The sequence below is a fragment of the Alligator sinensis genome, unplaced genomic scaffold, assembly GCF_000455745.1.
Source record: "Alligator sinensis unplaced genomic scaffold, ASM45574v1 scaffold498_1, whole genome shotgun sequence".
Classification (NCBI taxonomy): domain Eukaryota; kingdom Metazoa; phylum Chordata; order Crocodylia; family Alligatoridae; genus Alligator; species Alligator sinensis.
In genome coordinates this window covers 35958-57191 of record NW_005842469.1, presented here as the reverse complement: position 1 = coordinate 57191, position 21234 = coordinate 35958, and the positions used below count along the sequence as shown (strand labels likewise).

The window sequence follows — 21234 nt, the reverse complement described above, 5'->3', positions numbered from 1 at the left end:
CCAGCTGACCCCTACCAGGCCCTATATCACCCCCAGCCAGACCCACACTCTAACCCTAAGCTGAGTTCTGTCCCTCAGAAAAGCAATATCAGTTGACTCAAAATCAACCTTCCAGGTTTCCAGTCTTATTTTATTGTTTAACAAAGATATAAAATCAGATTCTGTCAACTACAACTATCAGCTCTAGCAGGAAACATTGTTAGAAACTTCAGATTACGTGGCAACACTTATCTTTTCACTCAACTTCTTAATTATAATGAGGACTGGATTACAGTAATCATTAATAACTTGTCTGACAACTATGCATATTTTAATCAAATCACTTTTAAAGGCAGCACTGCAGCTTGGGGTGGATGCTCAGCACTTATAAATATCAGACTTCCAATTTAGCTGCCAAACATGGACATAGGTACCCGACTTCAGACTCATATTTTTAAGCCTCTCAGCTAAAGCAAAACAGAAAAACTCCCTAGTTTAAGATTCCATGCCATTCTGGAGTTGGCATTTCACCTCCACAAACCACTGGAGATTGCATTCCCTTCCACCCTTCTGTCACTAAAGCTGCCTTTATTTTTATCCTTTTCCCTCCAGAGAGAGGGAGGCAGTGGAGCAAAGCCAAAATTAACCCCTCGTTTAGCAATCACCAAGCATACGTATACTCTATCACATATATATGTATAACTGCAGCCTTGCAGGCATTTGGTGTGGCAGGGTTCAGTGGGGATATCTCCCAGACCCCAGAAACAATTAACTTGTGCTCAAAGCATCTGATAAAATTATGCTCATTTGTATTATTTATCTGTAGGTTTTGCTTAAGTTATTTCTGACTAACAATCCCACAAATGTTTAATGGGAAATGTGAAGACGTATAGGGCTACTGTGACAGTCACAAAACCCTGTTAGATTAAGGACCCTGAAAGACATTACACTAAAGATATGATTAACTGGTTAACTACCTCTTACGTAGTGATCTGGCCACATGTTCGTTCAATTACTGTATTTACTCAAATACAAGACAAGGCTTTTCCCTCCCAATTGGCATAGCAAAAAAGCCCCTTGTTTTATAATCACATATAACAAAATCTCGCTAAACACATTGTCTATCATTAAACTGCTGCCAAATGCAGCATGTGCTCATCAATGGAAACCAACTATGAAGTTGGTTAAATACAACCACCACAGAGCCTGGTTATAAAACACATGGCCCACATTGGGCAAACATGCTGATGGGAACCTACCAAAGATAAGTTAGTATAGCCCACCTGAGTAAGATAATTTAGCAGTGCCTATTAAGCACAGTCCCCCACACTGCCAACTATATTTCAAGTCGTGGTGAACCACAATATTGTATACAGTTCACTCTTGCCCCCTCCCTTTCATCCTGGTACATATAACTAATGTTGCCCTGCTTTCCATGAAGTGGACCTGGACCAGGTTGCTGTGCACCTCATATACATATAAAGTTTTGGAGGAGCCCAAGACTTGTGACAGAATCACCCAGTTCCAGTTATTATGAGTAGGGGCTAATTAGCACTTGGATCCATTGAGGCGATGCACATCTGGAACACACACACATACTGAGCAGTACTGAGCTCACCATGGTTTGAAATGCTGTTGACTCTGGTGAGGCCCAGCCCAGTGAACAACGTGGTAAATCATCAGCCTTTGGCTTTGGACTGATGTCATGAATAGTTTGTATTACCTATAAGACTTATTTTTTCCATGCTGTCACAGTGGGAAGGGGGCAAATTCACGGCAAGCCTCCAACAATTAGCTTCTATACCTGGAAAATTATAATACAAATTATAAATGTAACATATGTAATCTAATTAATAGAGGGGTCATCTTATAACATCTTACAATCAGAGACAGCTTCTATGGGAGTGTTAACATATGCACGCACGTGCACTTGCAGCAGCTCAAATAGCAGAGTCACAAATTTGTGCCTGAGGTTTGTGCCTCAGCACATATGCCTGAACATGCACTTTGGTGTGGGGCAAATTGTGCCACTTGGGGCAAACTGACCCTGCCCAGATCCTCCCAGATCTTTAGCCAGGGGAAACTAGAGGCTGGGGCCAGCACCTGTACTGGCCCCAGCAGTATAAAAAGCTGCACTGGGGAGCAGTTCAGAGCTACTTGCCCTTGGGAGTTTCTGAGGCCCAGCCAGTTAGTATCTGCAGACACTAGCCCCTTGTACCAGCTGGACTGCTGAAGCAGGCCTAACCTAGAGTGGCCCCTGCACCTTCTACCCACTGCAGCAATCTGGCAGTGGGGGCTGCTGCCTGGCTGTGACCTGCCAGACCCAGATGGGGACCGCACGGCCACCTGGGCTGTAGTATAGGCACTGCAATAGAGCCTTCTACACCTCTGGGCCAGCTGCCAGTGGGCCATGGCTACACAGTTGGCCTTTGTGCATCATTGCTGTCATGTCTTCTGGTGCCCCTGCCCTGCCATCTGGGTAGCTATCGCCTGGAAGATGTGCTTAATGCTGAACTGTGCTGAACTGTCAAAGTGTGTCCTCCTGGCCCCAAATGGCCAGGAAGTCAGCCACCTCATTTGCCCTCCAGCTGGGTCCCTGGTGCTGGCCCTGGGCAGGGTCCTCTGCCTGGGTCCTGCCATTTGCCTCACCAGCAGGGATCCTGGTGTTTGCTGTTTAAAAATTGAAAATTCTCTGATAAAAAACCCCCCAAATTCTCTCATTAAAATACCCAAAATCCATGTTCTTCTGTGATTAAAATGAAATGCCACTATATAGAGAGAGATCAGTTGGGTAATGTTTCATTAATATATTTACAATTTTAAAGCAATTTAGAAGCCTACCTGTGCCTCCATCATCATACTAAAATGAATTCTTAATATCTATACATATTGGCATTTGCTTTTGGTTTTTTTATCATAGAAAAATCACAGCTGCCTCTGTCCCCTTCACTCATCAGGATGTGGGGAGCTGAGCAGCACTGATATGCCGGTGCCCTGCCCCTGCCTTTGCCCCTCACTCCCAACCACAGCCCTGCCAGTGCCCCTCACTCCTGACCCGCAGCCCCTGCCTGCGCCCCACCAGCTCCCTCCCAGCAGCAGCTCTGTCCCAGCACCAGGACATGAGTCAAGCTGCAGCTGTACTGCCCACTGCTTTGTAACTTTGAGCAGTGCCAGCCCTTACTGTTCTGCTCCCTGCGTCTGTGCCCAGGCCCCAATGATCCCCATGATGTTCCTGGGAAGCCCTCACCTGGGGCTCAGGGACTGGGCTGGGCAAACCCCTTCCATTCCAGGCTGAGCTCCCCCTGCACAGGCTTCTCCAGGGGGGCAGAGGGGCTCTAAGTCTGGTTCTGGCAGCCTTTCTTACCCAGAGTGCTCCTCCATCCCCAAACCCTATCTCTCTCTCTCTCTCCCTCTCTCTCTCTCTCACACACACCCCACTGCTGCCACCTCCACCCCTCTCCTCATCCTATCACTCACCCCCAAGTGATTCCTGGGACTAGGTGCTCTCCCAGGCTGGGGCCACATGTCCCAGCACTTGTGTGGGCACAGGGCAGGGCTGCAATGTGGCAGTTGACCATGGAGCTGCAGCTCCTGCCAGCAGGTCCCATCCCGTTGGGCAGCTGGGCATGCAGGCTGTGGGATTTGGGGGGAAAGGTGTGGGGGGGGGGGTGTTTGTAGCAGGCTGTTTGTGTGGGGTTTGTGTGGAAAGTTTGTGGAGTTGTGGGTAGGTGTAGAATTTGTGGGGGTGCTCTCCTGCATGGGGGTGCTCTCATGCATGGCACATAGCCCCCTCCCCCCCCCAACCCTGCAGTGGGCTGTCAGGGCACTTGTGGCCAGCTGCTGGCAGAGATCCCCAGCAGCGCATAGCACTGCCTGAGATTTGGGGGCTCCATGTGGTGCCAGGAGCCAGCCCTGGGCAAAGGCATGTGCCAGCAGGCTGGGCCGGTGCCAAGCACCACATGGAGACCTTGGGTCTCAGACAGCACCACATGCTGCTGTCAGCAGTGGGCCACAAGTGTCCTGACAGCCTGCTGCTGGCTGTTGCTGCTGCAGGGGTGGGGAAAGAGGGCTGTGTGCTGTGCAGCGGGGTGGGCAGGGCACCTACCCCCACCCCCACATCCCTGCTAACTGGGGACAGATGCTGGATCCAGGCCACTGCTGCCAGCCTTGCCCCACTTCTACTTGCTCCAGCATGCTAAGCCAGCATGCTGGAGCAGCAGGAACAGACAGCAGGCATAGAGATGCTCTGGCCAGGTGCTAGAGTGTCTCTTGGGAGGATCCAGCCTCCAGTTGCATCAGGGCATGCTCCAGGAGTGTGCCCTGTGCCGCTTTTTTCCCTGCGTGTTTTTTTGTTTTTTTTTTGATACTAAGATTTTCTGGTATCAAACTTAGAGTCTTCATTGCAAATATGCAGTGCAGGGACCATTTTTTTTGTTGTTCTTAGCGTACCTCCCGAAGTGTCTCAAACTGTTTTGAGATGCTATAACAGGCTTATACTTGCTCATCTGGACTCAGCCTATTTGAGTAAATGCAGTAATGGTGGGATAAAACAGGGAATACGTTACAATGTTATTTTACAAAATGTGTCTAAAGCTTTATGACTGGTTCTCATCACACAATCAATTGAACATGTGGCCAGCAGTCCCAGCCTCAAGAGCACATCAGAACCCTTCAAGACTCCAGTGTTTTCCTAAGACTATGAGGAATCATGTGAGAAATGCTACCAAACAAAACCTTTAAACACACATAGAAAATTTCAATTATTAAAATTAGCATGGCATGCCTAATTTACCATCATCATTAACTGCCATTCTTACCAAAAAAACCCCAGTTAAATGGAAGTTTTATAAAGATATGTGGATTAGATCTCAGGGTTTCACTGCAGATTTAAGACTGCTTAAACACAAGAAGGCTGTATCCAACTCTATAGAGAACAGAAAAGTATTAGCCCTAGGAAAAACTCTAAATGTCAGGATTCAGATTATTTTATTCAGACATGCAGATTAGGCTCTGGTAACTATAGAAAGCCATTCTAACTTTTAGCAGAAATACGATGTTTCCAAAAGCAAAAATGACCTAAACCAGATAGAACCAGGTAAGTTTCTGCTTGGCTTAGAATAGAGGTTTTCAAACTGTCCCGCAGAACCCTGGGGTTCCAAGAGGCTGGGAATAACGGTGGAGTGGGCCAGAAGGTGGTACACCACCATTGCCAGGCTAGTAGCCTGTCTCTGTCTCACCTCTTTAGGATAAGAGTAGGGATTCTTTTGCAGAGGAGTGATATGAAAAAGTTCCATAACTTTAGGAAATTTGAAAACCACTGGCCTAGAATACCCCAATCTCAGATGGTGACGTACCCTGTCCCAGCCTGTTATTTACTATAATAGAGCTCTCCTTGCCTAATTAGAAAGTTGAAAGACAAAAATCCAGATTACTGACCGTCATTGGAATTAAGAGGGTCGGTTTGAGAGTAAGTTACTATTAGAGAAGAAGTTATCTGCTGGGCCATTCATTCCTCTTGTTATAACTTCATCCTCCTTCTCTCATCTCAGGTTATATCATGTAAGAATACCCCGCAATGCTCTGTCCCTATACCATTACAGCTCCTTAATATTTTTGGCACTATTTCTAACAGACTTGGAGATTGTAATGAAGCCAGCTCGTATATTCATGTTTTCTATATATGTTCCAAAAAAAAGAAGGATATTTCAAGCCTTGTTCCTTCCCATTCTGGGATATCTTTTATTTACCAAATGCTAATCTTTAGTTTGGGATGGATTGACTTCCCAGTTGATGATAGGTGCCCATTAATTATATAACAAATATACAGATAAAGCTGATAGGTAGCATATTCTAGCTAATAAGAATCAGGGACATCCAAATTATGGGAAAATTCAAATATATTACATAGGAAAAGAATATCTTCAACAACTGAATCTATTTCAGAGAATTAAGTGAAAGACTGACCTCCTAAAAACCAAAGAACCTTGGTGTTCTTGTTTTAGCTAAACATCCACAAACTGTGCCCTTGGGTGTACTCAGACTCCTCCCTCCCAGAGGAAAGGGAGATGAAGTGTTGGGAAAAGGCACTGCACAGCTTGATATGTGCCTCATCATACATTTGCAGATGGTTCTCCTTAATTTTCCTGCTTATTATTTATTTTTCAATTTTTTCCCCCAAATTGGATTTTTAAAAACCTTTTTAGTTTTGAAATCCCCAACTCTCCCCCAAAAAAACAATTAAACAGACATCCTTCAGAAGGTGTGCATGTTTACCAGCACTCACCAGTTCAAGGCTACATGGTAGATGGATTCTTTTGAATATTTAAGCAGCTGCTAGTCAACTCACATCACTGGGATGGCACTTCTACCTGATTACATTTACTGTATCAGTTTTTCATTGAAATATCTAGAAGGAATAAAACGATACTAGTTCTTTTCCCTTCCTGTGAAAAAGAAAATAAAACTGCAGTGCTATTCATAATCAGATGTGCACCAGGGTAGAAACTCACTGAATTTCAAAAACCCTAAGGGAAATAACCTGTGCAAGTAGCTTAATGTACAGTAGCAAATTCTCAGAAGAAACAGAGCAAGTACTGCAGCAAATATGGTTTTGGTGCTATGCTACCACTCAGTACCATTTTTCAATATTTTTGTCCCTTACAGCATAACCGTGTAATATCAATACATTAACACAGGGGTTGTTAACCAGAGGTATGCATACCCATAGGGGTACTTAGAAAGGTCATAGCGGGTACGCATGGGTGGATGGGGATGGAGCATATCCCAGGGCACAGTGGTGGCATCTCCCCCAGCACATTCCCACACTTCGCCTCTTAGCCGGGAGAGAGAAGGGGGTACACGGGGCACTACTGGCCCCACATGACACATCGCAGCACCTCCCCGACCCACACCCCAGCTTGCTCTCCTGATTGGCCGCTGGGCTGCCACCCTCAGCCAATAGCTGATGGTGAGGAGGCACTGCAGCCACCCCCTTCCCACACAGCTGTGAGTGTCTGAAGGGCAAGGGAGGAAGTGCATTCTGTGCCCACCCCCGGTGCTGTGCAATTGGTCGGGCACAAGGCCTGTTAGTGGCCCACAGAGCTGCACGTGCAACTGGGCATGGTAAAGCACCATGGCACATGGCCAAGGGGGGCAGTGCTGGTGGCAGCAGCAGCCACCACATGCAAGCCCTCCCCTTTCAGCCCCAGGTGCTGCTGTGCCTGCCCCCAGATCTGCACGTGGGGCAGGGCAAGCTGCCACTGCAGGCTGGGGCCAGGGCTGTACCAGGGTCTTCCTGGTGGGTGTTGGGCCATGCTGCACTTGGGATGGGCAGTGGTGGTGCTGGAAGGGTGGCTATGGCAAATTCTGAAGCGCTGCAGCCCCTCCTGTAGCCCCCCTCCCAGCACCACCACCACCCACCATCAATGCAGCCCAGTCCAGCACCCCCCACATTGGGAAGAGCCCAGCGCTGCCCCAGCCACAGCCTGCCCCACATGCAGATCCAGGGGCACGTGCCCTCCCATGCACTCCCGGGGTGCACACAGCAGCAGAAGCCACCCCACCACACCCCCCAGATAAGCCAACTGTGGCTCCGTCCCACACTCCACCTGGCTGTGCAGTGCTTTCCCTTGCCCCTGCCTCACTCCCTCCCTCACCATGGGAGCCTACAGGAGCGGGACTATGGGAGGGGCTGCAGCCACTTCAGAATTCGCTGTAGCCCCCTCTACCCCTCCTCCCAGTGCCACCACCATCTATCCCAAGCACAACCCAGCCCAGCCCCGCCTCCACTGGGAAGAGCCGGATGCCACCCTTGCCATAGCCCACAGCCACAACCCACCCCACCCAGATCTGGGTGGCACATGCCCCCCATGCCCTCCCAGGGGTGCGCATAACAGTGGAAGCCACCCCCCACACATGGCTCAGCCCCACCCACTGCTCTGTTTGGGCAGCCTCTGCCCCAGCTCCACTCCCTCTTTCACCACTGAAGCAGTCCACTCTGGTCCACATGCAGATCCAGGAATGCACACCCCCATGTCCTCCTAGGGTACGTGCAGTGGTGGGAGCCTCCCCTCCTCCCCTCACCCCCTGGATAAGTCACTCGCAGCTCCATCCTGCACCCTGCCCCACCCCATCTGTGCAGCAACTGCCCCAGCCCCACTCCCTCCCTCACTGCAGGAGCCTCACCCCCCCCCCCAAGAAAAAATATATAAGGGGGTACAGGAGCTGAAACTTTGAGTCAGAATGGGTACACTTATTTTAAAAGTTTGAAAACCCCTGCCTTAACATATATACTGCTAAAGGTTAGTATAAATGATCTTGGAGAAGGAACTGGGGTTATTTTTACTGCTTGCTAACCAGTGTCCCTTTGCTGGTCCTCTTTCTAGATTCAATTAAGCTGTCTGGCCTATTAGATATTTTCACAATATCCCTAGTTGAGATGCTGTAGGAGAGAACACGGCATTAGTGTATTGGAGTATCACATACAACTCTTAATTGTCATCACTGTGTTGTTTTATTTAAAATTATACTTTACAATGTTTTCTTTAAATTGGTAACCGAAGAATGAATGAGCATTGGCTTAAGCTATGAAAACGTAGCTAGTCCTTCCATGTTTCTAAAAAATGGGAATATTTTCTACTTGATTACATTTATCATATCAGATTTCCATTGAAATATCTAGAAGAAATGAAACAATAATTAGAGTGGACTAACCTTTCTCTCCCATATGCCAGAAGGGCTTTTTACAAAACCAGGTAAAAAGAAAATACTCAAATGCTATGGAGTTTCTAAGAGAGACAAACGCTAACCAACTATTTTACTTGACACCTCTTAAACTGAAATAGGCAATCTGTACAATGAAGGAATGTCCAACATCATGCCAGATCATTTATGTAAATCTCACTCCACATTAAGCTAAGTAACAATTCTGTCGATTTTGGTGAAAACTAGATCCCAGGTTTTTTCTGAAAATCTTGTTAAAATTCTGTATTTCAAAAATATATTAAGACATCACATGGAACATACCACAATTAAGCTTGGGTTTAGCTTGTTCTTGGTGCCTGAAGGTACAAGTGACACTGCTAGCAGAAATATGCCCAGCATATCCAGTTTCATTAAATTAACATTAAAAAAACCCCCTGAAGTAGAGAAGGCTATGCTACTTAAAGATATGAAAGCAAGTACAATACTTCAATTGCTGACAGAAACCAAAATGGCACCATATGTTTCCTAATAATAAAAACAAAACTATTAAATCACACACCTTAACACTGAAATCTTATATTCTCATCTGACTCATTGAAAACTTTAGTACTTGAAAGAATGAATGGTATTGCCATTCACTGTTTGTCTACTGTCTCCAAGCTTGCTTAGCACTCAGAGGTGCCTACACAAGATGCTGACTGAGCAGTAGCTTGTTACTACTGCACGGTAGTGTCGCATAGCATGAAGCATGATGCAATGCTACTACACAGTAGTAATGAGCTACTGCTCAGTAGGGGTGTGCAAAGCGGGTCCTATTCAATTTGGATTTGGCCTGAATCAGGGACAATGATTCAGATCACTGTCCCTGATTCGATTCGGCCGAATCAGAATCTGAAGATTCAATGCTGATTCGGAGACACAGCTTTAAATGTTTTTTCTACATACCTCAAGGTACCAGTGCAGCTTGTGAATGTTGTGATCCTGGGGTACATGGAGTGTCCCACAGGAGCACATGGGGGCCCTCCACATGCTCAGCAGTGAACCCAGAAGTGGACTGAAAGTATTTCCAGTCCACTTCTGGGTCCACCAGGGAGCGTGCCAGGGCCCCCCCCCTCACCCCTCCTGGCTCAATGATCAGCCACAGGGGACCCCAGGTGCACCCCCCCAGACCCAGGAGGCACCAGTCACCCAGCTCGGGGGAGTGGGGTGTGGGGGGGGTCATGCAGGGGTGGGGGGGGTCATGCGCTCTCCAGTGGGCCCAGAAGTAGACTGGAAGTGCTTCAGGTCCACTTCCAGGTCTGCTGCTGAGCACACTGGGGAGCCCCCCCATGCTCCTGTGGGACACTTCATGTACCCCAGCACTGTAGCATTAATGAGCCTCCTGGTACCTAGAGGTATGTAGAAAAATCATTTAAAGCTGTGTCTATGTCTGAATCTTTCTGAATTGGTTTGGAGGGTTCCGATTCAATTCGGAGAGATTAAAGGGTCCTCTGATTCGATTCTGATTCAGAGATTCGGCCACTGAATTGGGCCGAATCTCCTCTGAATCGAATCAGGGACCGAAGCTTTGCGCAGCCCTACCGCTCAGACAGCGTCACCAAAAAAGCTGCTTGGGGATGCTACTGCAAAGTAATTCCAGTTACAGCTCATTTAGAACTTGTGTATTTGCACATGTAGGTGCGCCCAGTCACTCCTACAAATGTCCATCTCTGTGTTTGATCTAGAGCTGCTTGGAACATTTTAGGAAAAAAAAAATTAAATACTATTTCAAAGCCAAAGCATTCTGCAGAGATGTACATCTGAGTGACATTTTGAAAAGAAAGGTTTCTGAGATCCAAGGCTCTCAAAGCACTTCTAAACACAGAAAGAGAGATTGAAAACCTCACTTGTTCTCCTGGGAAAAAGTACATCATCATTATTCCACTTTTCCAAAGCATTCAAAGATTTTTGTTTTCCATTACAGAACAGACAAATAAAAAACCTTGAAAGTGCTGCAAAATGGAATTAGCACTTTCTGGTCAGCCCTTGTTCAAAAGCCATGACAGCAGAGACCAGGGTTATGTAACTAGAATGATTTCTATATGTTGATAATACTGACTGTCACAGGAAAGGCCAAATCTGGTTTCTTTCTTCCAAAGAAAGTATACATATACAGTTATGTATATATTATTAGAAAGTAGTTTCTTCTTCTGGAAACTAAAACAGAATGATTCCTGTGAAATGACAAAATGCAAAATATCTGAAAATAAACTGAAATAGATGGCAAGCAGCATACTAGAAATATGGGGATGAAAAATATTATGCAAAATAATGTTTTACCTGATAAAAGACCTAGGGGAGGGAACAGAAGTGTCTGGAATAGTACTCCAAAACCTACATTACATAACTACTCACCTACTTAAATTATAAAAACATACCACAACTTTACTCTTCTAAAGAAATGGAGAGTGGGGCAGGGGGTAGAGGAGAGACAGGAAAGCACTAGGGAAACAGCATATTACCAGTATGAATGGAGGCAGAACATTTCCACAACTGAGAAAAACCAAAATGGCATCAAATGTTGCCTAACGTGGGTTAGTTGACAGAAATCCTGGACACTGAGAGAAAAAAAAAGATTCTGATCACATGATACTATAGTGGACTGTCTGGTTCAGTGGTTCTCAAACTTTCTTTTTGCGGACCACTTGAAAATTGCTGAGGGTCTCAGCAGACCACTTAAACTTTTTTTGTTCTACAAATGAAAGCACACAACTCATATTTTAATATCAGTAGTCTTACCTTTCTAATGCGATGGATGTGCCTGGTTTTTTGAGCAAAGTTCTGGGAAATCAGGTGTAATGTTTGCCAGCTTTAGCCTTAGGTCACCTTTCTGCAGACCACCTGAATGGAGCTTACAGACCAGTGGTGGTCCACAGACCACAGTTTGAAAACCTCTGGTCTAGTTAATTGATCTGCAGCACTTCCATTTCATTTCATCTGGAGTCTCCTGGATGCAACCCCCACATAGCAACAGTTGCCAGCATGCATGCCCTCACAAATGATAAACATTGAAGGAGCAGTGCCGTGCACCTCCCTAGGTGATTTTGTTCTGTTCTATAAAACCTTTAGCTTCTCAAATTCACCCATTTACAATAATACATTTTTTCTTTACATCAGTAATTTGTAGTAGAACATTACCAGCATTTATTAGGAAGAGAGTCTAACGTCTCAGTACTTTCAGTGGATGCTCCCTAGTAAATATTCTTCTGGCCCTCTTTTCCCAGGGCCTTAAAACTGTGTAGCCCAGGTATACTTGGGTATATACTCCTCTTCCCCAACTGAAGGGAATTGTTAGCTGGTAAGTGTGCTGTGGGGGAACTGCAGATCACTCTGTTTCCCTCCGTCCCTATAGAACCAGTCCAGGACAGTCAGGGGACTTAACTATATACAAATGTATTTACATTAACTCATCACAAGGAAAAAACAAACAAATGTATATGCTACATATAGTATATACATTTGTTTGCTTATATATAAATATATATTTGTTTATATAAATATATAAACAAACAAATGTATATAAGTGTGATATCCAAACAAATAACATAAAATAAACAATACCCTCTGGTTAAATGCTATAAAACCTTATACCAGTGCTTCAGTTGCAGGTAAGTATCTGATCTGAACTGGTAAAGCCCAAAATAAACATAGATACCCAACAAATAAACTATAGATAAGTATATGTGAACAATAAGTAAGCCACAATACAAATGAACAACAGGTGAATAATAGCAAAAGGGGGTCGTAGCAGAGCCCTAACTCCCCCTCCCCTGTGGGAATCCACTTTTCCCTGCAACTCACGGCTCCCAGGCGTGGAGGGTGGCCCTCATCCTCTGCGCCAAGCTACTCTTTCGCCTCGGGTGGGCTTTGGGGGGGAGGGGGTTGCTGTCCCCCAGAACAAGTCTCTGCTATGCAGGGCTTCTGGCGCCTCTGGCTCAGCCCTGTCCACTGGTTCACTAGGCCGAGCACCATCTGGCTCCCTGGACTCAACCTTCTGCTATGGGTTGCAGGCTGCCTCGTGCATCACTAGGGCTCAGTCCATTCTAGGACCCTCTCTGCAGCACCTCCTACACAGAGCTCCTGGCCTCGTGCCAGGGGTTGGGGACCTGAGCTGCCCATAGGGATCCAAAGATCCTGCTCCATACACCAGCCTGTGCACTGTGTCTTTCGTCTCATGCCAGAGGTTGCAGACCTGAGCCGCCTCACGCAGCTCCCAGAGTCTGGATGCTGTGCACCGTGCTGTGCACTGAAAGCCTAGCCACTGGAGCTGTCCACCATTCCCCATTGATGGAGTCTTCAGGGGCTCTTCCAGGCTACTACTTCGCCTTGCTGAGCAGCTCTCCTCAGCTCTTCTAAGCCCTGCTCTTCTCTCTTCTCTGTCCTGGATGCATCTCCCTGCATGCTGGGCACGCAGCTCCTTTTATTTTCCCAGGAGGCTCCGCCCCCGAAGTTCTGCCGACCGCCCGACGGGCAGAGTGCAGTCTCGAACCTGGTCTGAGGTTTCTTTCTTTTTTTTTCCCTTTGTCCTGAGCAGGGGTGGGGCAAGCCCCTCCCAACAGTTACCTGATTGGTGGATGAGCTCCACCATTCATGAAGGGGATTCTCCAAGCCAGGACATGCTGGGCTGCATCAGTAAGTTTGCTACAACTGCAAGTAGCAGAACACTGACTACCCTTGCCCTTGCCAGGCTGTTTTGGTTGTCTTTACGTGATATACCTTGTAGTTGTATGACAGGGTTGACTATTTAGTTTTAGGGATGAGTTAGGGTTAGCCAAGGATTTATATGGAGTAGTTTGGATAGGGATGATGCATGGGGCTGTGAGCTCCCCTCCCCTTGTAGCACTTCAAGACAGCTCCTGAAGCCTAGTGTGTGGGACTGCAGATGCTGGCTCTGATGTGCTACCCCAGAGGTAGGGACTTTTCCCACTCCCTCCCAGCACAATAAAGCCTGTGCTTAAAGTCCTGTGTGTAGGGATGCAGACTGGGGGCTGTGAAGTGTCGCGGGGGGAAGTATTTCTTTGCGGAGCACATAAAAGCCAGCACGTGCAGATCCTCCAACCTGTTCCCCAAACCAGGCAGTCCCCAGTCTGGGAAGAGGGGATTATTATAGTCTGCAGGTTAGCATTTAAAGCCTGGGGCTGGTGTCTGACAGCTACATAGCCCTTAGGCTATGGAGACTTGTTAGGGGAAGGGGGTTTCTGTAATTTGGTTTCAGCAGTAATTTGGTTTCAGACTACAGCCCAAGTCACAGAGCACCTCCTGAGGAGCACAGGGATATAAGGTAAGCTGGGGTGTCAGAGGACATTGCAGCAGCTCCGGTCATTTGAGAATATGTACAAGCATTCATTCAATTTTGTAAATTCCAACTGATTGGGCTTCAGTCACCAACTGAAATATTTTAAGCACTTGTGCATGGAGCACTTCAACCAGTGAAACTGCAATTCCACTGGCTGTAATATAACTCTTGTACATACCCTAAGAGTTCCAGCACGTTCAGGTGATAGGCTAAGTTGTACTGCCATCATCAGAATGACTGCATGTTTAAAAGATTACTTGCTCTTTAGTGAGCAAAAATGACTTCTCACTGTCCACCTCACCACTTAAAAATGTTTTTAAATCTTCCAATACTGCAATATTACAACTACAAAGAAAACCTAATAGAATTTCATTCAAGACTTCTTCTGCCTGAAAAGCAATAATTCCACTCTTGGAAGCCTATTAAAGGCAATGAGCTGATTAATTGTTATCAAGGGCTTGTTTTGTAGCAATAAATTTCAATTCTCCATTTCCTGAAGGACAAAAGTGGTCAAGCAGCTGTTGTCCCTCTCCCAGCTAAGTGGCCTAGAGTTCAATTAACACTGACTTTTTTTTCACTCCTCCCTCCCCAAAACTTCTACCTTTTAGCACAATGGACACTGCAGATATTTACACAACTAAGCACTTCTTGGCAGAGCTTGGAGGAATTGTGCACACAAGGTCAAAAGACAGCTAAGTGGATATTTCCATTACAAATGTTCTTTACAGCTTTTTACATGGGGAGGAAGGGGGATGTCAAGTTACAAGCAAGCTCACTATTAATCTTTTTGCCTGTATTCCATATACTGGTTTCTTCCTGCCACCATCTGCTTAAGTCTTATATACCCCTCATGTTGTCATTCTGGGGTAAGATTTACAGGACTGACAGGTCAGGAAGCCCGTAAAAATAAAACATCTACTGCGCTGACTAATAAGAGGATGTGAGTGCACAGTAGGAGGAGATGACTGGCAACTGCCTGGTTTAGGACTTGATAATTTACTCCATGGGTGTTGGTTGTAGCCATGTTGGTCTAAGGACATAGGCAGGGAAAGTTTTGGGGGGGTAAATTTGATCTCTTTTATTAGACCAACTGAAATAGTTGGAAAAACTCCTCTTCTTTGCAAGCTTTCAGGTACAAACACAAATGCTCCCTCTGCCTGAAGAAGGGTGTTTGTACCCAAAAGCTAGCAAAGAAGAGGAGTTTTTCCAACTATTTTAGCTGGCCTAGCAAGATATCAGATTTCCTCAGGGAGGAAGTGCATTCTGTGCCCACCCCAGTGAGGCACGAGTGGCCAGGCATGAGGACTGTTGGCAGCCCATGGAGCTGCACATGTGACCAGCCATGGTAAAATGGCATGGCATGCAGCCAAGTGGGGCAGCAGCAATGGTGGGTGGTGGTGGTGGTAGCACCCACCGCATGAGAGCCTCACCCCCTCCATTTGCCCTCCCCCAGTGCTGCCACTACACACACACTGGGGAAGGCATGGGGGGGCACGTGCCTCCAGATCTGCATGTGGGGCAGGACAGGCTGCCACTGTGGGCTGGGGCCAGGGCTGTGCTGGGGTCTTCCCAGTGTGGGGGTTAGGTTGCACTGCACTTGGGGTGGGAGATGGCAGCACTGGGAGGGGGCCTACAATGAATTCTGGAGTGCGTGCAGCCCCTCCTGTAGCCCACCTCCCATCACCACCACTACCCACCCTGTGCACAGCCCAGCCCAGCCCAGCTCTTCCCACCCCACCCCCCCCACCAGGAAGAGCCTGGCACTGCCCTGGGCCCAGCCCACCTTGCACGCAGATCCAGGGGCACGCACCCCCCCATGCCCTCCTGGGGTGTGCACAGCAGCAGGATCCACCCCCCCATACCCCACAGATGAGCTGCTCCTGCCGCTCCACCCGGGTGTGCAACACCTACCCCTGCCCCTCCCCCTTCCTCACTGGAGGGGTGTATAGGAGAAGGACTATGGTGGAGGGGCTGCACCCACTCCAGAAATCACTGTAGCCCTCCCTACCCCCACTCCCAGCACCACTGCTGCCCATCCCAAGCACAGCCCAGGCCAGCCCAGCCCCCACCAGAAAGAGCCTGGTACTTTCCTGGTCACAGCCCACAGCCACAGCCTGCCCCACCCCACCCCACCGCAGATCCAGGGGCACATGCCCACCATGCCCTCCCAGGAGATGCCCCCCCGCAAGGCTCAGCCCTTGCCCCTGCCCCAGCCCCACTCCCTCCCCCACCACTGGGGCAGCTCACCCTACCCTGATTGCAGATCCAAGGGCACACACCCACATGCCCTCCCAGGGTACATGCAGTGGCGGGAGCTGCTCCTCCTCCATGCTCCTTGGATGAGTCACTTGCAGCTCCATCCTGCACCCCACCCTACCCCAGCTGTGCAGCATCTGCCCTAGCCCCATTCCCTCCTTAAGTCTATCCTAACCATGCAATTGGTCCAATGGACGTCACCCATCATAATACTCATTATCATTGTAGCTTGATTATCCACATTTTTGAACAAATTAATGTGTCCCCCCCCCCCCCCCAAAAAAAAACAAGAAAAAAAATGTACGTGGGTACAGGAGCTGAAACTTTGAATCAGAAGGGGTACACTTATTAAAAGGTTGAAACCCCCTGCCTTAGATAGTGATAGTGAAATATTTTTGGTGGGGGTTAAGTTAGTTGAAGTAACTTTTTCCCCTATATGCCACTTGGGCTAAGAATTGTTTCTCCATCTACAAAAATTCTCCATAGCTTAAAGCCATCATTGTCATCTTTTCCCTCTCCTCCTTCCTTCCCCTTTCAGAAAATATGGCTACGATGATACTTTTTACATAAAGGGGTTGGATGGGAGAACACAAAAATGAGACTGTCCACTTGAGATGCCAATACAAGATATCACTTGTAGCTTATACTGAGATGTTCTTAATAGGATCACATGTACTGTGCTGCACTCCTTGAGCTTTGTTGCCTCTCTGAATTAATGTGGTTCAGTAGACAGGAACAGATTACAAAAGAGGTGCAATCAGTATATGCGTCAACCCCATTCAGAATGGCTTAAATTTTAGCTTTCATTTTTAAAAAGAAGATATGTTTGTTTTCATCGTGATTGCAAAGAATAGCTTGAGAAAACAGACAGAATGTAATGGAAATTATATCTGCCTGCAGCTTACTTGATGCCATGCACAAGTCTTCTGGGTTGCACTTTGGAAATTCCAGGTCAGCAAGTGCTACAGCATGTTACCTAGTTGTGATATTATGTTGGAGGAACTTAACCCCTGTAACACCTGAAAACCAGTCCCTCCTGCTAATGCAAGCAGCTGCAAAGTGAAGAGTATGGAGGGTTGCCATAATAAAAGTACTATAAGCAGTGCTCTGTGATGCAACTTGAAAGGCACAAGGTTTTTCATGGAAATAAAATTCAGAATGATTTTGCTGCCTAATGTTAATACAAGAAGCTACATTATTTTTTCTGGGATGCTTTTTATAATGCTTAAAGAGAAATCCCATCTCCTCTGTTTACAGCTGTTCTATTTCTAGAGTTAAATGACAAGAAAATTTTAAATATTCACACAAAAATGGCTTCCTTTCCAATGACTGTGTAGTAGAACCTAGTGGCATAAAATTGTAATTTTACAGGTAGACTGTAGGGCCATGGCAGGCTGAGAGGGATATCAAGGGTTTCACAGACAAACCAATCATAGTTGGGACACTTGATTTCATTTGTGATGCTTTAATGCATCTTAATACTTAACCTTTAGGTGACGGTGGTTGTTTTTGTTAGTTATATCGCTTTGCCTTACATGCATTTACCTGAAGGGTGCAAACTGATTTAAAAACAAATGTGTTCCTTTAGCTGTCATCCATCTGCCAGACTAAAATATGAACACTTCAACAAACTCTCCTGCCTGAGGCAATGAATCTATTTTCCTTCCTTCAAAGTCTGTTGCAAGCTCAACACATATAAGTAGATTGGCCACTAGAGGGAATAAAATGCGACCCTTGGCATGGCTCCCAGTAGGGGTGTGCAAAGCAGACCATATTTGATTCAGATTTGGATTGAGCCCGCTTCAGGGGATAGTGATTTGATACATTGATTTGGATCACTGTCCTGATTCGATTTGGCCGAATCTGAATCTGAAGAGTCCATGCTGATTAAGAGAATCAGCGATTCGGCCATAAACACAGCTTTATATGCTTTTTCTACATACCTCCAGGTACCAGGTGCAGTTTGTGAACACTGAGATGGTGGGGCAGTTGGAGCATCCCACAGGAATGTGGGGGGGCACCCTGCATGCTCGATGGCAGACCCCCACCCCCCCTGGCTTAGCAATTGGCTAAGGTGGGTCCTCAGGTTCCCCCCAGACCCAGGAGGCACCAGTCGCCGAGCCGGGGGATGGGGTCCCCCACGTGCTTCACAATGGACCAGAAGTGGACCAGAAGTGCTTCTGGTCCACTTCCTGGTCCACCGCTGAGTATGCAGGGGAACCCCCCACACTTCCATGGGATGCTCCATCCACCCCACCATCTCAACATTCATGAACTACCTGATACCTTGAGGTATGTAGAAAAAACATTTAAAGCTGTGTCTATGTCCGAACCATCAAATCTCTCTGAACTGATTTGGAGGGTTTCAGTTTGACTCAGAAAGATTAAAGGGTCTCTTAATTCTATTCGGAGACTTGGCAACCGAATCGGGCCAAATCTTCGCCGAATTGAATCAATGACTGAAGCTTTGCACAGCCCTTGCTCCTATTATTACATGTCATCTGCTGTGACAATGTTTTATGCTCACTTGTTATTGCTGTAAGTGACAAGGTGCAAAGCAAGGAAGAAGCAAGTCTGTGCTATGCAAATTTTTTAGGACAGGCTGGGAGGTAATGTATCTGTTGTCTCTATAAGTCTCTTCCTGCATTGAGATGGTGGTAGCATGCCCAGAGCCAAAGACCATGTTGATTCATTCCCCACAGACTAATGATTTTCAAATTATTTCCCTTTTCACTCCAGCATAGCCAGGCAAGTCACATTGGATGCATCTACACAAGATGCTTAATGCCCATTCTACTGCACACTAGTGCAGCTGGCAAAAACTGTGCTAATGCAGAGTAGATTAGTCCAATGACCATTAAGCATAACAAAAAAAGCATTTGTTTGTGCTAATGCACAGTAGCACCAGTTACAGCACATTAAGCTTAGTAATTATTATATTATTATTATTATTATATAGTTATTACAGGCACTAAACTTTTAATGTGCTGTAGTTAAGGTGCATTAATGAACATGTTATATGGCAATAATTGGTACGTATACAAGCTGTTCAAGGCACAAGAGGGCACAGCTAAAGGTACATACAGGTGTGCAGATGGCTTAAATCATCCCCTCCCCCCCAAAAAAAGTGCATCTGATTAAGAGCACTAATTTAGATCAAGATCGGGTTAATCTGAATTTAGAAATGGTTAACCCAATCTTGTGAATGCTAATATGTGTTCACAGTTCAATCCCAATGAGGAGAAACCTAGCCACTCTACTCAACCCCAGGGATACATTACTCCCAACCCCCCTGATCTTGACGGGCCTATTTTTAGCCCCTAAACCTGCCCCCCAACCTTGCCCCCCCCCCAAGTTTAGGAAGAGAGGGGACCTTAAAAAAAATCTGATTGATTTATTTAATTCCAGGCTATTCTGGCACACAGCTCTCAGAGTCCAGTTCACAAAACTCAGAGTTCTAGTCCTGTTTCTCAACTGTTTCTAAATTTCCATGGTCTAAATGGTTTCCTTGTTTGGCATTTGCACTTTCTTATCCACATCTGTTTATGTGAAGTCTGCTTATGTTCTACCTCTTAAGGTTTTGAAGGGTGCCACAAACCAAGACAAAGGTGCATTCTCTTGAAGCTCACTTAAACTCTCATACTTCTTGGTCAGTCTCTTCCATGCTGGGGAAAGGATTCTTCTAGGCAAATCCAGGAAGGAATCAGAAAAAGAGAATGAAGCATCTCCATGGCATTAGAAACTTGCTGCACTTTGCCCTGAAAATTGATGGGGAACTCTTCTATGCTTAACAGTAGGCCTAGGTACGTGCTCTTCAGAAGATGGGTGATAGGATGAATCAGAGCTATGATCCAATGCTTCAGCAGCTGCAGGAAGCAAATTAACACTGTGAGCTACAACTTTTAGGGAGATGTTTTGAAGTAGGAGAAATCTATACTAGTTTTCCCTCTCTCTCCCCCTTTCCCCCCAATAACAAGCTATTTTACTTAGATAGTTGATCTGAACAAAGGCATCAGGAATTATATGTTCATTTGATACCAGAGCTGGAAGAAATTATATCACTCAAAGCACACACACTGTTATAGCTCTGCCCTCCAAACAGTGGAGCTACAAAGTGTTTCAATGAGCCAATATGCTAGAACAGTGGTATTCAACTTGCGGTCTGTGGAAGATGACTATGATTAGTCAAAAGTATGTGAATGCCCACGCTTACAATTTGAAGGGGTCTGCATCCCCATTTGAAATTTCAAAAGGGGTCTGCACCTCTGCTCAAAATTTTTTAGGAGTCTGCAAATGAAAAAAAGGTTGGAAGCCACTGTACTAGCAGGTTCCAGGAACCTGTGATATGCTCCAAGCACATCCCAAGAGTGAGAACATTCAGAAACCATTCAAGAAGAGCAATTATTTTGTAGTGCAGCTCAAAATCTCCCTGAGACAAGAATGAAGAAGAAAAGAACTGCATTCCTACCAAGCAACTGGTTTGAAGAGCCTCACACACGCTTTGGCTGGCATCTTTCACCTTTCCCTGGGAACACTGGCAAGCATATTGCTGGAATTTGATCATTATGGTTCGCAAATACACAAGTAGGTGACTGCTATAATCTTCTTGCTTTTGAACGGAGGCTATTCCATGCCTGTCTGCTAATGCTGTGGGTTTAACTGAAAGAAAAAAAATGAGATTATTCTGCCAGATAAAGAGATGGCATTAGACCAGACTGACTACTTCCAAATCTTTACTTGACAATGTGATGCCAGACAGTTCAATCAGCCCATCTCAGATACTCAGGGCCATATTTATAAAGTATCTAGGTGCTTAAACGGTCAATTGGTTCTTAGTGAGATTTTTCAAAAGTACTAAGGTGTCTGGTTTACTTCTGAAACCCTGGTGGATATCCATCTGCATCTCTGAGCACCAAAAAACTTTAAAAAAATTAATCCTGAGGCCCACTGTTTTCCATTAA

The 21234-nt window shown here is 46.2% G+C and overlaps 1 protein-coding gene across 1 annotated transcript in view; it reads right to left on the bottom strand.

Annotated features, from left to right (window-relative positions):
• Positions 1–19780: 19780 nt before the first annotated feature.
• The window catches only part of LOC102377593 (perilipin-2-like), a 6681-nt gene continuing 5227 nt past the window's right edge, over positions 19781–21234 (bottom strand). Inside the window, 3 exon segments of the mRNA XM_006030858.2 lie at positions 19781–19995; positions 19998–20139; positions 20742–20932. Coding sequence (XP_006030920.2) covers positions 19832–19995; positions 19998–20139; positions 20742–20932 — 497 coding nt within the window. The 3' untranslated portion in view covers positions 19781–19831.